The sequence below is a fragment of the Muntiacus reevesi genome, chromosome 2 (assembly GCF_963930625.1).
Source record: "Muntiacus reevesi chromosome 2, mMunRee1.1, whole genome shotgun sequence".
Classification (NCBI taxonomy): Eukaryota; Metazoa; Chordata; class Mammalia; order Artiodactyla; family Cervidae; genus Muntiacus; species Muntiacus reevesi.
Genome location: NC_089250.1, coordinates 74,927,943 through 74,945,924, shown reverse-complemented (window position 1 = coordinate 74,945,924; position 17,982 = coordinate 74,927,943). Strand labels below are relative to the sequence as shown.

At 36.9% G+C, this 17,982-nt stretch overlaps 1 protein-coding gene across 2 annotated transcripts in view; it reads right to left on the bottom strand.

The window, feature by feature from the left end:
* Window positions 1–17,982, bottom strand: part of CSE1L (chromosome segregation 1 like) — a 30,978-nt gene that overhangs the window by 2,899 nt on the left and 10,097 nt on the right. For both annotated transcript variants that reach the window (XM_065922141.1, XM_065922140.1), the window contains exons 4-22: window positions 17,843–17,944; window positions 17,625–17,770; window positions 17,204–17,294; window positions 15,461–15,568; window positions 13,921–14,013; window positions 11,916–12,083; window positions 11,684–11,813; window positions 10,745–10,810; window positions 10,131–10,333; window positions 9,626–9,710; window positions 8,517–8,578; window positions 6,399–6,535; window positions 5,183–5,286; window positions 3,383–3,480; window positions 2,045–2,195; window positions 1,693–1,901; window positions 1,221–1,318; window positions 1,033–1,118; window positions 432–513 (exon numbers count right to left, since the gene is read on the bottom strand). In XM_065922141.1, the coding sequence (XP_065778213.1) occupies window positions 432–513; window positions 1,033–1,118; window positions 1,221–1,318; window positions 1,693–1,901; window positions 2,045–2,195; window positions 3,383–3,480; window positions 5,183–5,286; window positions 6,399–6,535; window positions 8,517–8,578; window positions 9,626–9,710; window positions 10,131–10,333; window positions 10,745–10,810; window positions 11,684–11,813; window positions 11,916–12,083; window positions 13,921–14,013; window positions 15,461–15,568; window positions 17,204–17,294; window positions 17,625–17,770; window positions 17,843–17,944 (2,219 nt within the window). The remainder of the gene's footprint in view (window positions 1–431; window positions 514–1,032; window positions 1,119–1,220; window positions 1,319–1,692; window positions 1,902–2,044; window positions 2,196–3,382; window positions 3,481–5,182; window positions 5,287–6,398; window positions 6,536–8,516; window positions 8,579–9,625; window positions 9,711–10,130; window positions 10,334–10,744; window positions 10,811–11,683; window positions 11,814–11,915; window positions 12,084–13,920; window positions 14,014–15,460; window positions 15,569–17,203; window positions 17,295–17,624; window positions 17,771–17,842; window positions 17,945–17,982) is intronic.

Here is a 17,982-nt window from a genome sequence, read left to right as displayed (position 1 = left end):
AGTTTTTTCCAAGAAGTTATTCTCTATCATTACTTTACTGCCTTCCTTCCCTAGTAAATGGGTAATGCTGCTTAACTGTATTCTTAATGCATATATACTAAGTCAAGAGCAAAATTTCACTGATCCAAACTATTCTCACTTGAAAAACCACTGTTGACCTTAACAGAGGGAGGCTCCTGGAGACATGCCAGACATCTAACACAACATAAAGCCCTGGCTGTAAAGAATACAGTGGGTAGGGGCAGGGACCTTTAGGAATTAGAAAAATGCTTGCAGGTATTTTCTTTACAGCCCAACCTCCCCCTCCACAAGAATATTTTGGAAACCACAAAGGTACTATAACTGTGTCAAGAACTATACAGCCGTCTATAAAATGTTTTGTTTTTGAAAACAGGATAATATAATAATAATAATAATAAAAGCAGACTTACTTTGGTTGTATACCATCAAATATTTCCTGCAGTGCTAGCGCCCCGTATTTTATACAATACAAATTAATAAAGACTAAGAAACCTGTCGAAAGGAGATGTAGAGTATCAATACAGAGGACTGCATTAAGTAAGCAATTTAGTCAAAGTCTGCCAAGTAGTTTGGCATCAATACTGGCCTTTTAATACAACTTAGCTGTAGTCACTCAGTCGTGTCTGACTCTGCGAACCCGTGGACTGTAGCCCACAAGGCTCCTCTGTCCATGGATTTCCCAGGCAAGAACACTGCTGTGGGTTGCCATTTCCTTCAGGGGATCTTCCCGATCCACAGATCAAACCCACACCTCCTGCATTTGCAGGTGTATTCTTTACCATCTGAGCCAACAGGGACAAAAGGTTTACATATGGTCTCTCTCTGATTTATATTTCTTTATGATTTTTCTATTAAAAATATTTTGATGTTTAAACTTACAAGCTAACCTTTGGAGCACAGTATATTGAAAATGACTTAGTTTAGAGAATAGAAGCATCTTAAAATATTTTATGTATAAAATTTATAAATGATAAAAAATTTCTGTAGGAAAACTCAAATGACTTTACTTACTCTTGATAAACTTTGTTGTTTTGGAATTCTGAAGTCTTTGGAACAGAAGAATGAAGATTTGCTTCCTGTATTGGTCAACTGACTCACTAAAGAATTGAAGAAAAAAGCAACAAATTAAATCCAGCATTTTTCTGAGTCCCGAATGGAATCCTCAATTAAATGTACAATGAAGCTGTATTCATACTCACGGGGGCATGTGCTCTATTATACTATTTAGAAGATAAAAACCTTGGTGATCATTGGCTTTGGAAGCAATCAGCTTCTGGAAGACACCTAGTAACCCAGGCTACAACAAATTAGATTAAATAATAATTAGTTAAAGAGGCAAGGATTAATTATTCTGAAAGTTAAACAGGTGATCTGTTTTGGAAAAGAGTGCATGCTTTAATTGTCTAAATAGCATTTTCTCTGTCTTACCTCTGAAGTATAGGGGTGCGGGGGGGGAAATCCCAAATAATAAGCCCTCAATGTTAAGTTTCTACCAAAGAGATCAATAACTAAAGGATACCTAGTTCTAATAAAATGTATGTTAACATTTTCTACTAATTCCCTTTATAGTAAGTTCATTTTAAGAAATTTTTTAAAAATTAAAAAGAATCTGCCATCTCTAGTTTCTCAGTTATCTTAAAAGTTAGTTATATCAAAATAAATCTGACTCACAATTTTGTCAGCTGCAGCACTTGCTATTGTATTTGAACCTCGTTCTAAGAATGCCTGGAGAAGCCTCACTAGAGCAGGAATATTTCCTGTTCTTTCCCAAAGCACTGGCTGAAGGAGATGAGGAAATAAGGCCATGTAGGATGACGGGATGTCATTTTTGTGTGTTTCCAGAAGCAAAGACATCACTTGAAAGACATACGGAATAAATTCTGTTGATAAAAGTGAAAACAGCTTTCAGCTTCAGAATTAATGGCCCTGACGCAAAAGACACATATCTCTTAGGCAGATTGCATTTTATAATCACTTGAATAATTTTTAATCAACCAGAAAGAAAATAACTTTCTTTACCTACCTTGTACATCATTTTGTAAAATTTCAGTAAACACCAGAAACAAAGCCTCCTCAAAATTTACAACAGCAGCAGGGTTAGACTTGCAAGTTATTCTTATGGATAAACATATTGCCTCAAACATATAGTGATTAAAGTGAGGTTTGCTTGGGTTCTGGGGAAAAAAAAAAAGAAAAGCTTATGTCTAACAATGTAATTCACTACCTAACACACATTTAACCTTACTGAAAACATTATTAAGAAGAAAAACACCAATTATACTAAAAAGCCTAGATGTTAAAATTTTATAATGACTTGAAAATTCAGAAAATGAAATAGTAATACTAATGCCGGTATGGACTATTTTTAACGGGCAAACGTCTACTTATGAGAAATACTTCAGAGGCGCAGGAAGGTGACCGCACAAACCCCAGCTCCCAGTGTTTACAAGGAACCTCCGCAGGCCTGTGTGCTCCCCCAGCGCCGTCGCTTTAACAGTGATGGAGGAGACAGACCGGGACACAGAGGGCCCGACCCTGTCTCTGGCCCGGTGTGGGACCTCAGGCAAACCTTCACCTCTGCAGGCCTCAGTGTGCCCACACCTGCAGCAGCAATCCTTCAAACCAGCGGTTTTCAGTTTTCGCTTTCAATCAAAACCTTTTGAAGGCTACCATATAAAGCTGAGGAACTGAAGATGAGCGTGCAGCACAGGGCCAGTTGAAAGCGGAGACACCTTACTCTCTCCTCTCTCAATTCCCCAAAACCCAAGGAGGCCCTGGACACTTAGGCAGGATTCAGGGGAAAAATGATCGGTATTCTCAAAGTCGCCCTAGTACTTCCTAGGACTTCATCTCCTTTTAATAGAATAATTAACAATAACCATCTACACATGAATTTTATTGGACTTAAACAGATTTTTCTTTTCTAAAACTTGGTATTAATATTTAAATACGGATCAAAATATCTGTAAAATTTTTGATCAAAGAAAGAGTGAACTTTATTTTGGGAGAAATGAGTCAGAAAGAAGAGACACCAAAGGACATTAATCTGAATAGCCTCTTTTGTGTCCATTTGGGGCAAAGCCTACTTCTTCCATCTAAGATTATTTCACACTGTACTTTCTCAATTCTCTTCAATAAAGACGTTACTTTTTTAAAGTTTCTGAGCTTACACTTAGAGGTGACTGCTGCCATGTCTCCAATCTATGCCACCCCACACTTTCAGAATCATATGTTAACTGCTGGTCAGGAAGAATTCACAGATCTTTCCCTGTCCGGCTGATTGCCAAGGAGTTCTGAGGCTCAAAGAGTTTGAAGCATTTAGGTTAAAAAGCAACCGCACTTTCAAAACTGGCTCTGTTACCTTACTAACAGCTAATAGCTTCCGTGTGAGCTGAGTGATGAGAGTAGGGATGTAGGGGATTATGGCTTCCTGTAGGAGGGAAAAGCTTCTCATGATAGCTGTAAAATACAAGAGCAGAAACAGTTTAATTAAACCTCAGAATAACACTTCTTAGGGAGAGAAAAAAGTCTTCTGATCCGTAAAATAAAATTTTAAGACTCTGAAACAGCCCTCAGATAGGTCTCTACATTTAAAAATAATCTAAAATTTCCCTTCTTTCTAAAATCAGGCAACAAAATTTATTTATTTGTTATTTCCAGAAGGCTTAAGGGACAGTAAGAAAAAATGAAGTGACTAAAGAGGCAGGTAAAGAGGAGGTGAGTGAAGCATGAGGCAGATGCAGGGAGCAGAGTGTGGAAGGGAGTCTCCTTCACCAGCAACCAGTGGCATGGGATTTTGCCTACAGTCCCCTGGAAACATCACAACCCACCACAAGCTGAAACAGAAGGCCAACTGCCCATCTTCCCACAAAAGAGAGACGAGGAGCCTGAGAAAAATCCAGAAATACACAGCAAGCGATAGAGGGCCCATACTGTGAAATTAACTGTTCATTATCAGACACCCAAAAATACACTGGGCAGCAGAGATAAATACATTAGGCTAAAACTATATGATGGCTGTTTCTACACAAATGGAATAGAAGGTTACTAAGTAGAGCATCTACGATATGCCAGGCACACAGGACAGAAAGCTATCCTCTTTCCTCCTAAACTTTGCTGTGATGCCAAAGGCTCGCCCTGCAAGTAGCTAACCGCTCCCTATCCTGCAGCTCAGCTTAGACACCACCTGCTAGAAAGCCGAGGTTACAGGATGGATTAGCGTCCCTCCACTGGGCTGGCACAGAATCCCTGCATTCACTCACACAACAGTCTTTACTGGGAAGCTGCTCCATACTACATACATGCTCCTGCACACCCTAGGAACACAGCAATGAAGACCACAGACCAGTCGGCTGCCTCAAAAAATGGACATTAAACAACAGTAGTTACACATCACTGTTGGGAGAAATACAGTGCTGAAAACACAAATATACCTAGATACACACTTACAAACAGAAACACATGCATACACACCCACCCATCCACGTAAGGGTTCTGACCAACCAAGCCAGAGGCGCTGGGAACAGTTTCTTCGAAAAGCACTTCCTGCTGCTGCTAAGTCGCTTCAGTTGTGTTCGCCTCTGTGCGACCCTATGGACAGCAGCCCACCAGGCTCCTCTGTCCACAGGATTCCCTAGGCAAGAATACTGGAGTGGGTTGCCATTTCCTTCTCCAAACCATTTCCTATGTGTCATATAAACTGTGCTGGACTCTTGGAATGCCCCAGAACTGTTACTAAGACACTCCCCTAACACAGCACAGGTGCCTACAGCTAGCTGCCTGCTTCCTCGGCTGGGGTGTCTATGAAGGCAGATCTGTGTGGGGTCCATCAGACACACCCAGGTTTCACACCCAGACCTAGCAGAGCATGCTGTCAATAAACGTAGTCCCAGCTCATCTCTGCCCTCGAGTGTCAGTCAAGGAAAAGAAAAAAGGAGTTTGATACGGTTTATTTATTTCTGAAATGGTTTAATAAGAGGAGTTCTATATCAAGTTAGGGTAAAACTTTCTCTGAAAACACTGTTAACAGTAGTATTTTTCATTTAAAAATATCTAAACCTACCAAATTCTCAACATAACCTGAACTACAACTCAGTGTTGACCACCCCTGCAGTCTATGAGATTAGATACTTAGAGTCTGTATACCAGGGAAATGGCCTACCTTTCATAATATATTCATTTTCTGAAGAGCCAGGAAGTGTGAGAGCTTTGAAAAGGTTTGTTAGCAGAATCTCAACAAACGGTGCGATTTCTGCAGCTGTAAAGCTATAGATGAAAAAACAGCTTTCAGTCACCACCAACTCTTGAGTATCACTCTGGAAAACCCTTGGCAACTACTAAATCACACTTCTTGGCATAAAGTGAGCCATCTCCCACCACTGACAATTGGTACACTGCTTACGAAAAGATTTCTTTTACATGTACTCATGTTAAGTTCCTAAGAAGGCATGTCTGAGACCAATCACAATTAAACAAACCCCAAACCAGGCAAACCCAACATTGTCTAAACTGCTGAGGTCATCACTAGTTTACACCTGTCAATGTTGAGAATGGAACTGGGACTCTCAATCACCTAGCTTTCCAGGAGGTAGAGCAAGTTCAGAACTCTTCTGCATAAATTCTGAGCCTGAAGACAGTACTGTCTTAACTCACCTCAAAGGATAACCATTTAATCCTTAACTAGCCACTGAGTGTATCTGGACTTCAAGTTCTTGATGAAGAAAAGAACCTAGAATGCTTTCCATCTCTAACCCAAAGCTCAGTTTTCAAGAAATAACACTGCTGAAGAAAGGTCTGAAAGGCACTCAGACCATCCAATCCCCTTCTTTTTATCCTTGCAATAGGCCTCAAGAGCCACTACCTTGACACCCAGAGAATTCCTTTCACTCAGCTGTGTCTCGTCTCAGCACCAGTAAGATGACAAGAACAGCCAGGTCAAAGGACTACTGCACAGTATTCCCTTAACCAAGGCCTGCTTCTGAGATGCCTTCAGAATCGCCATTCCAGTTTTAATCTCATAGGCATTATGGACATCTTAACCCACCAGGTTTCTCTCTTTGCCGTGGTTGCTAGAGGATTCCATGAAGAAGCTCCGAGTTCCCTTACTATGCTATACCCTGACGACCCTCTCTTTACTAGCCTCACACCCCAGTGATTCTCCTTTGCTCCACTCTCCTCCACTTAACTTTACTCTCGTAACACAGCTACTCTGGCATGGTCGCAAATCCTTTTGGAATGAGACATATTTGTATAAATGAGTGAAATATTCACATTTATTTTTCTAACTTCTAATGAAATTATGAATACACTGAGCTATCTCTAACCAGTACCGATGGTCTCCACCCCAAGATGAAAAAATATACACGTCAAATACTTACAGAGTGGCGCTATTAGGCCCTCTCATAGTAAACAGTCTCTCAAGAGCATGTGCTGCGTAAGTATGAACAACAATACTTTCAGCTTGAAGATGATTGATTAAGAGGGGAATAGAGACTAAAAGATGCTCTTTTGGTACCTGAAAAAGACAACAATATGCATGCCATTACTCACTGATGCCGTCTTTGAGTAAAAGCCAACTGGAAGAGAGTGCTTTGCTGACTCTAAAAAGTTAGAGCCTAATTTTAAAAATCAGTTAGAATCTGATTCTAATTTCCAGCTACTATTTTTAATGGAGATGATAGGATACAGGTGAGAAATCAAAACTTCTTCCATGCAACAGTTCAACTCACATTCACTTTTCCAGCCTATTCTCTAGCTCTGAGCATGAAACTATGACTTTAGGGTAAAAAAAGAAATCATGGATAAGCAGACTGATTTAATTCATCTTAGAAACTATATTTTCCACTAGCAAGTTTCTTAGAAAAATCACTCAAGCTCTTTGTGCCTCATTTTCTCTTCTTTAAAAAACAAAGGCGAGAGGGGTGGCATAAACATAAGCATACTATTCTTCATTAAAAACTTCTAAAACTTTAGAATATCTAAGATCCCGCAAGCCATGTGGTGCAGCCAAAAAAGAAAAAAACGCAGAAAAACTGTTTAGCAAAACTCTCTTCTGTATAGGAAAGTGGGAAATATATAAATAGATAGGGGACAATTTTAGGTTATATTTTCAAAATTAAATAATGGAAACAAACCAAAACTCAGTAAAAAATGGTTACCTTTAGGAAGAGAGAAGGAACAGGGAGGAAAGCTAGACCTTTCTGAATGTACCCTGCCTGACTTTGGAGGCATGTAAAGTAACCTTTCTCAGGTCTCCCGCTGAAAAACAAACCACCACAAGTATGAATCTAATTATTTATCAAGTTAGTGGCAAAAATGCAGAATAATTTCAAGTTTTAAACAGTTATTTCTTGACTATCCATCCAACAGGATAATATGCTAAGGATATAAGATACACAAAGAAATCAAATGGCACTCAGTAGTATTAATTTGTTGATAATATTGGTATTATTTATTTCCCGCATCTCTTCATGAAAAAGCATAGAATCAGTTTCCCCAGCATCTAGATTATGGTCTCTAAGTAATATTTCCCACCTTCAAGGGTAGCAAACTCAGGTCTGGGACAGGAAATATACAAGATGAACCTGAAATAGTGTCATATTATCAAAGAAAAGCTGCAGCTAAAAAGTTACTAAATTTATGTCAAGAAGACACAGGAAGGGACATATGTATACCTATGGCTGATTTATGCTGATGTACAGCAGAAACCAACACAATACTATAAAGCAATTATCCTCCAATTAAAAAAAAAAAAAAGAAGATACAAAACCCCACATAATGGGGCCCCTACTGGCCAAAGATGGCACTAGAGAGTTTAAAAAAAAAAAAAAAAAAAAAAAAATTCCATTTGTCCTCTGGAGGTTGGTAAGGCACCAAACTCACTACTCTGAACTTATAAAGGGGAAAAACACAGAAACTTGTATCCCGTTTTCCCCATTCAAATTGGTAATTAATTAATCTATGAGACAGTAATGTTGGTTGTGCAAAAGAATAAACATACTAAAAACCACGCAACTATACATTTAAAAATGGTGAATTCTGTATTAAGGATATCTACACCTCAAATAAAAAATGTGATCATCACTCTTAACCTCACATGAGAAATACAGGGAACAGAGGAACAAGAGGTAAATTATACCACTGAGGATGCAATCAGCCAAAGGCAGAATAAGAAACTCTACAAGATAAATGACTGGTTTCTTTAAAAAAAAAAAAAAAAAAAAAAAAAGGCCTAGGAAAGGGGAATAAGGACCCCTCTGTTGTAAACGAAGGGACATGAGACATATCAACCATAAGCAATGTGTAAACAGTATTTTTGAGAAACTAAGAAAAATTAATCACGGCCTTGTATCTTAAGTTTTGAAGGAGATATTGTTAACTTTGTTAGATGTGGATACCAAATATGACTGCACAGTAGAAGGGAAGAGAAGCTGGTATACAATAAAGCTCTTAAGAGAGTAAGTTAGCATGTAACATATAAATGAAAAGCTACTTACTTGATTCCTAAAAATCATAATGTATTTGATGCCATCAGCTTTAAGAACAGGAAACTCATTTACTATTAAAAGAAATAAAAAGTCAGTTATTTAACTGTTACTCTCAAATCAGTCACAATATTATCAGATTTTAAAAACATGGTTCTGGTAAGCAAATGTCAAGTAATTAAAGCTTAGTTAATTATATAATGATCTACCACACAACTATTAATTCTGGTAAGTTTAAGAATAATTTTTTTTTTTCACCTTTATGTTTAATTTTCACTACAAAGGAACATACGTTACTTATGTAATTGAACAAAAATGATTTGGGCCACAGGAAATAATGACAGTATCTTTTCCCAGAACTGGAGCTATTCTGAATCAGGAGCAAGTCTCTCTAGATGAGCTTACACAAGCAGTGGGAAGTACACTAAGTAGCAAAAGGGATAGAATATTGGCCAATTGACAAAAACTCTTGAAGCTGAATGATAGTAACATGGAAGTTCTTTATGTTATCCCTACTGTTTAGCGATTTTAAAATTTCCACAATACATCTATCTTGTAACAAACTTTTATAAACATATGAAAGCATCCTGCACATCTATTAGTCTCAAGTGCTTTAAATTTACTTTCATTTTTATGAGTTCATTTTTTTTTAAGTTTTATTTTATTTTTGGCCATGTTGTGAGATCTTAATTCCCTGACCAGGTATTGAACCCGGGACCTCAGCAGTGAAGCACAGAGTCCCAACCACTTGACCACCAGGGAATTCCCAAGAGTTCTTTTTTTTTTTAAATGAGAAGGAAAACAAAAACCAAAGTATGATTTCTAGTGTGAAATTATCAGGATAACAAAACTGATTGACAATTCAGTCTCACTTGTTCCTCTTTTCCTTCTATATAAGCAACATTTTCTTTAGGGAAAGTTAATTTCACCTGGGCAAGATGTTTGAACGGGTGTTTGAAATTTTATCCAACAGAAGTAACTGCAAGGATAGGAGCCACTGTTGTCAGTATCATGAATGATATAGAGCCACGACAGCATTCATTTGGTAGTTTAAAATAACAGTGCACATAAGAATTACAGGTACACTGTAAGTTGTATTAAAAACATTTCACAAAACTCACCATTAGCTGATTTTAAATCAGGGAGAATGTGATTCACGAAGAACTCAGTCAGGTTTACAAGCTCATTTGCTTGTGTAATCCCATGCTAAAAAACATTCATAACAGTAACATGAACTACCTGTATAAATCTACCACAATGGAAATTTAGGCAGCTTTAGAAAACCAGGTTAAAGATAAATACTTCAAAACATAAGCTGCTTACATATAAAATAAGACTGGTTTAATAAAGAAACTTCCCTAAATTAAAGAGCAGCTAAATTTAAGCTTAGCAAGTCTCCTATACTGACTCTCACCTAAAGAAACAAGTGTACCATTTATACTGTGGTCTATAAGAAACATGTAATTAATACATCAACATAAAGTCATTTCTGGAGACTATGAGTTCTAATCAGAACACATTATCTAGCAGAGTAGGCTATATAACCAGAAATATATCACTTCTTTTTCACTTCCAAGCTAAAGGACAACTATGTTTTGGAAACAAAAATATACTGAAAAGAGTTACCTTCTGTGTTTGGGCTTTCGATGCCAAAGATGTCACCAGGTAAATGGCTGCATCTTTGTGTTTCCAGTTAACAGATGGATTTTTGGCATATTCCTGCAGCATGGAATTAACATAACCAGAGAAGATTCCTGTCACGGGTCCCTCAAAAAACTTGCATAATCCTCGAACTAGATCACAAGCAGCCCTGCGTCTAGTATCAATATCTACAAAATCAAAGGGAAATACATCATGGGAGAAAGAAGCAACCACCAGCCAACTGATCAAGTTTATATGAAAACAAATTGCCATCTGATAGCTATAAGCAACAAAAAACAACGAAAAAAAATTCTCTCCCCACAAACAAAAAATGACAATGGAACTAAAAGATCATAGTATGAGAAATACTAATAAGTATATAAAAAAAGAGAAGACAAATGATTCAACATCTGATACTTCGATATAGCTCATATAAGGGCTGCTTTTTACCATGCACAAATTAAAGAAGGAAAACAGTTCTCCAGAGAAAGACAGCTGAAATGACACTTACCCTGACTCCCTTATTTCCCCATAACTATCAAAAAAGGAGCTACTTTAACACTGGCTCCTAAGAGACCAACAGTTAAAAATCAACATACCAGATCCTTCCAGATCTCTTCTTATGTACTCCTCAGAATTATCCTCAAAGGCTTCTTCATCAGCAGCTGCAAAAGCAAGATGACATTTCAGATCACCTCTTACAAGACATGGCAAGTCATTCTAGCTTTACAGTTGTGTATGCAGAAGAGCACGTGGAACCACCGTGCTTTACCGCGAAGTGTTCTTTCCCAACCAAAGACTATTTCACATACTCTTACTAATTGTTCTTGGAGCAGTAAATGCTACCCGGAAAGCTTAGGTAACAGGTAATTTACACAGCTGTGAGACAGGCTCACTGTTCTAATGTGAGCGTACACAGAACTGCACTTTATCACCAACTTTCCCAAGTGTTGGAGATCAATCCAGGGAGGCCAGCTCTTCATTCCGACAAGTAAAGACATTAAACAACCGCCTAACCACTACCATCACCATTATTTCAGAAAAGTCACTTCAACCCCAAAACAAGTAGGACAGTATCAGAATAAAGATCTGTCCTTTAAATATGGTTTTATGAAAAGGAAAGGAAATAGAACCCCATGTTACACTTTTATTTCCTCAGTCTGTTCCAGATTGAATGATCTAATGACTGCTCTTCTTACTCGTAAGAAAGACATCCTATACAAATAGACTCTTAGGACTATTTTAACCTTAAAGCGCGAACTAGGTGGGCTTCAATTCTGTATTTAAAAGTTATCAATCACTTCTAGCCTCAAGTCAGCTATTCAAAAATAGCTTTTGCCTTGGTAAAACACGAAATCCAATAAAACGCAGACTGAATTTGTTACAAAAGGCAACACAGAGAAGACTTCTTAAATTCACACTAACATTAATTTAATGTTAATTAAATTAATTTTACAATAACATAAATTTAAACACTAATTTACTCTTTTAAAAAATGAGCTTTTAACTAATCTCCTGAAAAAGCTTTCCACAATTACCTCTAAATTCCATGTTAGGCACAATAACCTTTTCACAGATACTTGTCAGCGTGTTCTGGTCCTCAAAGAGATTCTTATAGTGAGGTCTCTCACAAACTGAAGCCAGAAACTGAATTGCATTACTTACCAACTGGAATAAAACACAAAAATAAGCATATTTAAGAGCAAACTGAATCATTTACTTCATGGGGGAGGGAGAGGATGACTTAATTTGTCTCCACCATCATCTTACCAAATCATATTTAACCTCTTGACCTGTTGTAACTAGTAAATTCCAGATGGCTGTGACAAAACGAGGCAGGTACCGTTGAAATTCTTCATCGTATTTTTGTGCATAAAGTGCAGCATTATCACAAATCTGGGATTTTAAGAGCTCCAGTAAGCCTGCTTCCTCTTCATCCTCACATAAGAGAAAACAGAAGACTCAAACATACAACTTCAATGCTACCATAAACACGGACAGTAGCCAAACTCTTTAAAAATTATAAATTCAAAGTGCTGTAAATACATCTATGCCACTGTAAATTTGTTTACCTGGTCTTTCAAATAAATAAAATATGAAAATGCTTCTTATTCATCAATGAGAACAGTTATCAGAAGTTTTCAAATTAAATAAAGCCTTTTCTTCCGGTTGCTGAATTACAAATATTTACATATTAAATTGAAAATAATATACTCCTAAAAAAATCTGAGCAATAATCAATCATATCACACTTCCATTTCTAATGTAGTCTTGCTATCTCTCAAAAGGTTCTCATTTTCAAATATATTAAAATGTGCTCTCTTCCCCATAAGTTAATACTATAACATTCTCACAAATAATGGTTTGGTTATAAAATGTTGGAGAAGGCAATGGCCAGCATTCCTGCCTGGAGAACCCCACGGACAGAGGAGCGCAGTGGGCTCCAGTCCCTGGGGCCGCAGAGTCGACGGGACTGAGTGACCAACACGTTCTTGTCGACTGGAAAATGTTAAACCACCACCCAAAGCAGGGGTCAACCTGCTGCCTAGTTTCTGAAGTACAGTTTTACTAAAACCCAGCTACACTCATTCTTTTTCATTTATACAACTTATAGTATTGCCCATGGCCGCTTTCAACTACAACTGCAGAGCTGAGCATATAGTACACAAGTCCAAAATACCCGGACCTTTACAGGAAAAGTCTGCCAGCCCCACTTGCAACCATGACAGTGACTGATAGAATAATCCTTAAGACATAACAGCAGCAATCCACAAATACTTTTTGAGCTATATTATGTGTCAAAGAACTCAAATTGAGAAGAGATAAAAAGTACAGCTCCCTCAAAGCATAAATATCACAGATGACACACAGTTAAATGAATCCTGTGTGAGAAACTTCCTTTAGACTTAAGTGTAAAGACAAGCTTGTTTTCTGAGGGGGTGCTTTCTTCCCTAGTGGACTGAAGGAATTATTTTTTAGGAACCCTTTTCTTGGTTGCATCCTCTCTGTAAATCTCAGGTAAATCGTGCTGTATACCCAGAGTAATATTCTCCCTCTGTACACCACTCCCCAAACAGATTTGCATCACCAATTGTAACTTTTATCTGGTGTTGAAGTATTCTTACTATATTACCTTTTACATTTTTTGTTTCTTGAGAAAGAGTAAATCATAAATATAATAATAAACAAGCAAATGAATAACACAGAAGTGTTATTATGTTGAAAAGCGCTTATTACAAAACCCAGATCAGAAACTTACACACATTACAAACTTTCATGTACCCTCTTTCCCACACTGTAGATGACTTTTTCAAGAGGCTGTTATCACAAAGGTTTAAGTTTTCTTACTATCTTCAATGACAAGTGATTTTCTATTTCATAAAATGCTCACAATGTGAATATTCATGAAGACTTACTTTCAATAATGTAATGAAATAGCCTTACCTATAAATTGTGACTTGAGTCAGTACTACAAGAAGAGTAATTCTGCACATTATAAATAATCAAATGTGGAACATCCCACATAATCAAATTTTACTTGCATTCTTAGAATTTTATCTATTAACAATGCAAGAGTAAATAAACACAATGCTAAATGTTCTCAACTTACATTTTTCTGAAGACGAATTAACTATCCTCTCTCCAATCTTCTCAGAGGTATTCAAATAGTTCTTTTTTAACATTTAAAAATACTGAGATATAATTGACATTTAATATTGTATTTCAAATAATTCTTAGTTTAAAAAAGCCTACTTAGGAAATAAATAGTACTTACATCAGTTTGTAGAAGCTTATTATCTAATGTTAAAAGGGTATGAAAATTGTTCATCCAAGTTTCCATATTATCTTCAAAAAATTCAGGGAGATCCTAAAGAATAAATGGTGACTTGAAACTTTGGGTTGAAATTATTATTATATTTGAATAAGTTTTCCCCCATGACGGCAAATGTTTTCCACATGCCTATAGACTCAAGTTCACATTTCTCAGCTGTGTCAACCAGTATCTACTTTGACAAGAATTCGCTGCTCCAGCTGGGTGTGGCAGCTGAGTGAACCACTCTGACTGTCTCCGTAAGCTTTCAATCACAAATGATGCCGCCTGTTTCCTGTCCCAATGTGAATCTACTTATTCCTTTAAGGTCAAGCTAAGGCTGAAGACTTTCCTTACACCAACACAGTGCTTACCAATACATTTCTTTTCCTTTCTGAATTACTGCCATGTTTTTAAGATGACCAGCAAGTCAGGCTTACTGGATGATACAGTTACTGATTTCCTGTGGCACAGTGCTGCCCTCTTAATGAGGAATAATCCCCCAAGGGTAAAGATTATGCCTCCTTCCTACTTAGGCTTTCGTGACTAACAAACTATTAAGCACCTCATTCTACCTGACTTCTAGGAAGTAGAATTCAAAGGTGTTAAAAAAAAAATAAAAAAACCCAGTGGTATCCTTTAAGAATTTCTCAAATTGCTGTCCAGGTGGATACGAATGAAGGTATGCCATTTTGGGCTATTCCTTTCCTATTCATGCTATCTATTCCTTTTAGGAATGCTGTCCCTACCACTATGAGGAAGTAATGTTGGGATGATTAAGTCTGGTACTTGGTTCTGGCTAAAGTCAACGAAAAGGCCACATCCTTCCTCTTAAATCTCAGTATAGGAATCTGTACCAGTAAGACTTCCTTCTTGTCCTGAAGCCCTGACTCTTATTGACTCAAGAACAGAAACAATGACTAGAGGCCACTACTTCACTAGCAACAGGGTGACCAAGCATTTTCTACTTTAAGATTGTGGCCGTGTTTCCTGTGAAACACAGAGGTTCTGGTTCATTATACTTTCCCACGCCTGCTTCTTCCCTGTTTTGTCTCCCTGACATGCTTCCATTAAAAGCTATAAACTTTTTTTGGTATTACCTAGCCAGAGGCCTCTAATTAAAACAGGGTTCCCCCAGCGTCAATACCCACTTAAATGAACAAGAGGAAGGCCTGAGAATGTGCTCTGTGTCTTCAATAAAATAGAATATAGGATGACACCCCAACAGTCATTTAGGATGTGGGGTTTCCCTAACTTACTAGACTAAGAGAATGCTACTTTTCCCTATGAAACATCTACCCACTAGCATGTCTAGGAACTATACTATAAAATAGAACAGAATTTGTAGATAAAAAGTGGGGGGAATCAGAAAACAAAACAACTAATTCTTTGGACGGGGGCGGGGGGGGGGTGAAATCAATGCTAGCAAAGAAGTCTTTATCAAGTGAAAAACTTTACATTTGACATCAAAGAGAAAGAACCAAAAGCAAGAAATAAAACTTACCTGAAAGTTTAAACTGTAGAACAGTTTTGAGATTAGGATCAGGGAAGAAAAAAGAATCCTCAGAGCAGAGGCATCATTTGCATGGGTGCTGCAGAGTTCAATAGTGGCCTTGGAAAAGAATTTAGGAAGATGGCTTCAGTGTATCGTAAACCTTAGTGAAAAAACCTTGTACTATGCTGAACCTTTTGGCCAACTCAATATTTGTATATCTTCTCCAAAATTTGGCTTTTAAATAGCAGTGTGCACTCATTTAAGATTTTTGAAAAATACTTTAAAAGTATATATATTTTAAACTGTCCGTAGTAGCACTACTGCAAAGTCCAGTATTAATATTTTGGACTAGATCCTTCTATTCTCCTCTGTGTATATATGTAAGTATTAAATGTTAAGACTATTAAATGTCTTCATATGCATTCAGTAAATAATTTCCTAAAAAAAAAAAAAAAATAATTTCCTGCAACCTGGCCTTTAGGTTGTTTGCAACTACTTGTTATTCTACTGCAATAAACAAGTTTATCTACAAAACTCTGTACACACACTTCTAGTTTTCTGAGTCTGAGATTCTAGAACTATATTACCAATGCAAAATGTTATGCTGTGAGTAAGGGTTTTGGAAGTCAGACAGATCTAGATACAACCCACACTCTTACTCACATGAACAGGACTCTGAGTTAAGTTATTTCAGAGCCCCCATCTCCTTATCTGTAATTAAGAGTAATACCTATCCAATATATATCAAATGAGAAAATATACATAAGAGGTCTTGGTAATTCGTGCACATCTATTATGTAAAAGACACACAACAAATGTTGCTAACTATATCCTGGAGTCAGGAAATACGAATGTTATGGTTTTCTCATTGAAATGTCAAAACTCCAGAAAGCTAGTACCATTTATAATCCAATGGGGAGGACACTAGTATTCATTTCAGTGCACTCTGGTGAAAAGATCCCCCGACCAGTTCTACCTGTTCCTGGCTAAAACTTTTAACGTCACTGAAAAGAAATAAAAAAAATCTCTGCCAATCCAATAGGTGAAAAAAATGATCATATTTTGTCCAATTTTATTTTTGAAAGTAAGAATGTACTATCAGTAAGATATCCTAACCATGAAAAATTCTGTACATACTCTATAATTTAGAAGTTGTGACAATCACACAACCTTTCCTTTTTGTAAACAGGAAATGAGCTGCTTTTCTCGAGTTAGAAAAACTACTGAGGCCTGGCTCTTTTTATTGTTTGTGAGACCAAACTCTCCTCTTTCCTTATCGGGGGAAAAAAAAGGTTGACATTACTTCTTTTTCAATCTTAAAGGATTCTCAGAAAGATGAAGAACATGTTTAGGGAAGTTGCTTATGTACTATACAATGGTGTATATAAATTAAATTCCATAAACAGTCAAATCAAAATACAGACTCCAAAATACAGACCTCTTCCTTTAGAGATACACAAATACTTGAGTGAAATAATATGATGCCTGGGGTTTGCTTTTAACTATTCATACAAAATCAAAAAGATAAAACGAAGTAAAAAGAAACAAAATGCTAGTAACTTGTTAAACTTATGCAGTCAATACATGGGAATTCATGATACCATAGTCTCTATTTAGATATAGGTTTGAAAGTTTTCAAAAGTAAACCATGACCTAACAAATAAGCTTTGAAAGCAATCTCTTAAAATATATACAAACATTGAAGTTCTTTAAAATATTAAGTAAAAATAACACCAAAATGTTATTGCATACCTTAAATAGATTCGTCAAAGGCAAAGCAAAGGCATCCAAAACAAGTTTAATTTCAGTCCATAACTCGTTTGACTTAAATTCATGGCGATATCTAAAAAATCAATGTAAAATAGGTAAATTCACAAATTTTTGTTAACTGACTTTAGGTCTTCAAGGCTAGATTAGACAAAAATCTATGGCCAGACAGCTTTCTGAAATAAAAAGGGAATTCAAGCACAATTTATCAAGACCAGGTATTTTTTAAGTAACAGGGCAATATGAAATAAACATCCTACACTTAATAAGAAACAAACATGATAATGAAGAGGCTTATGTTCTTATTCTAGAATTGTCATAAAAGAATGACAATAGTCACAAAAATACACACAAGCAAAAACACCTGAAAAAAGTATTTTTAAAATATCAATTTACATATCAATACCTTTTAAATAAAGAATGTGCTGTACGAAGGACTCCATTAATAACATGGAAATCTCCACTTTGAAAGCGATGCACCATTTCGGTCAACAAGTCAGGCCATTTCTGAGGGAAATCTTCTCTGCCAATAATGCTAATGGCATCACTTAACTGAGGGCAGAAAGACACTAATTAGACGCAGCCCCTATAAACAAGCCCCCTGACAAGCAGGGCCTCACATACCTGCTTCTGAATCTGCTCCGGGCTGCTGAGCATCAAGTGCACTATGTTACCTTTAATGGCCACTCTGTCGGCTTCGCAAATTTTATTTGGTTCATCTTCAACCTAAAAGCAAAACATTAATGAGCAAGTAACATAAATTC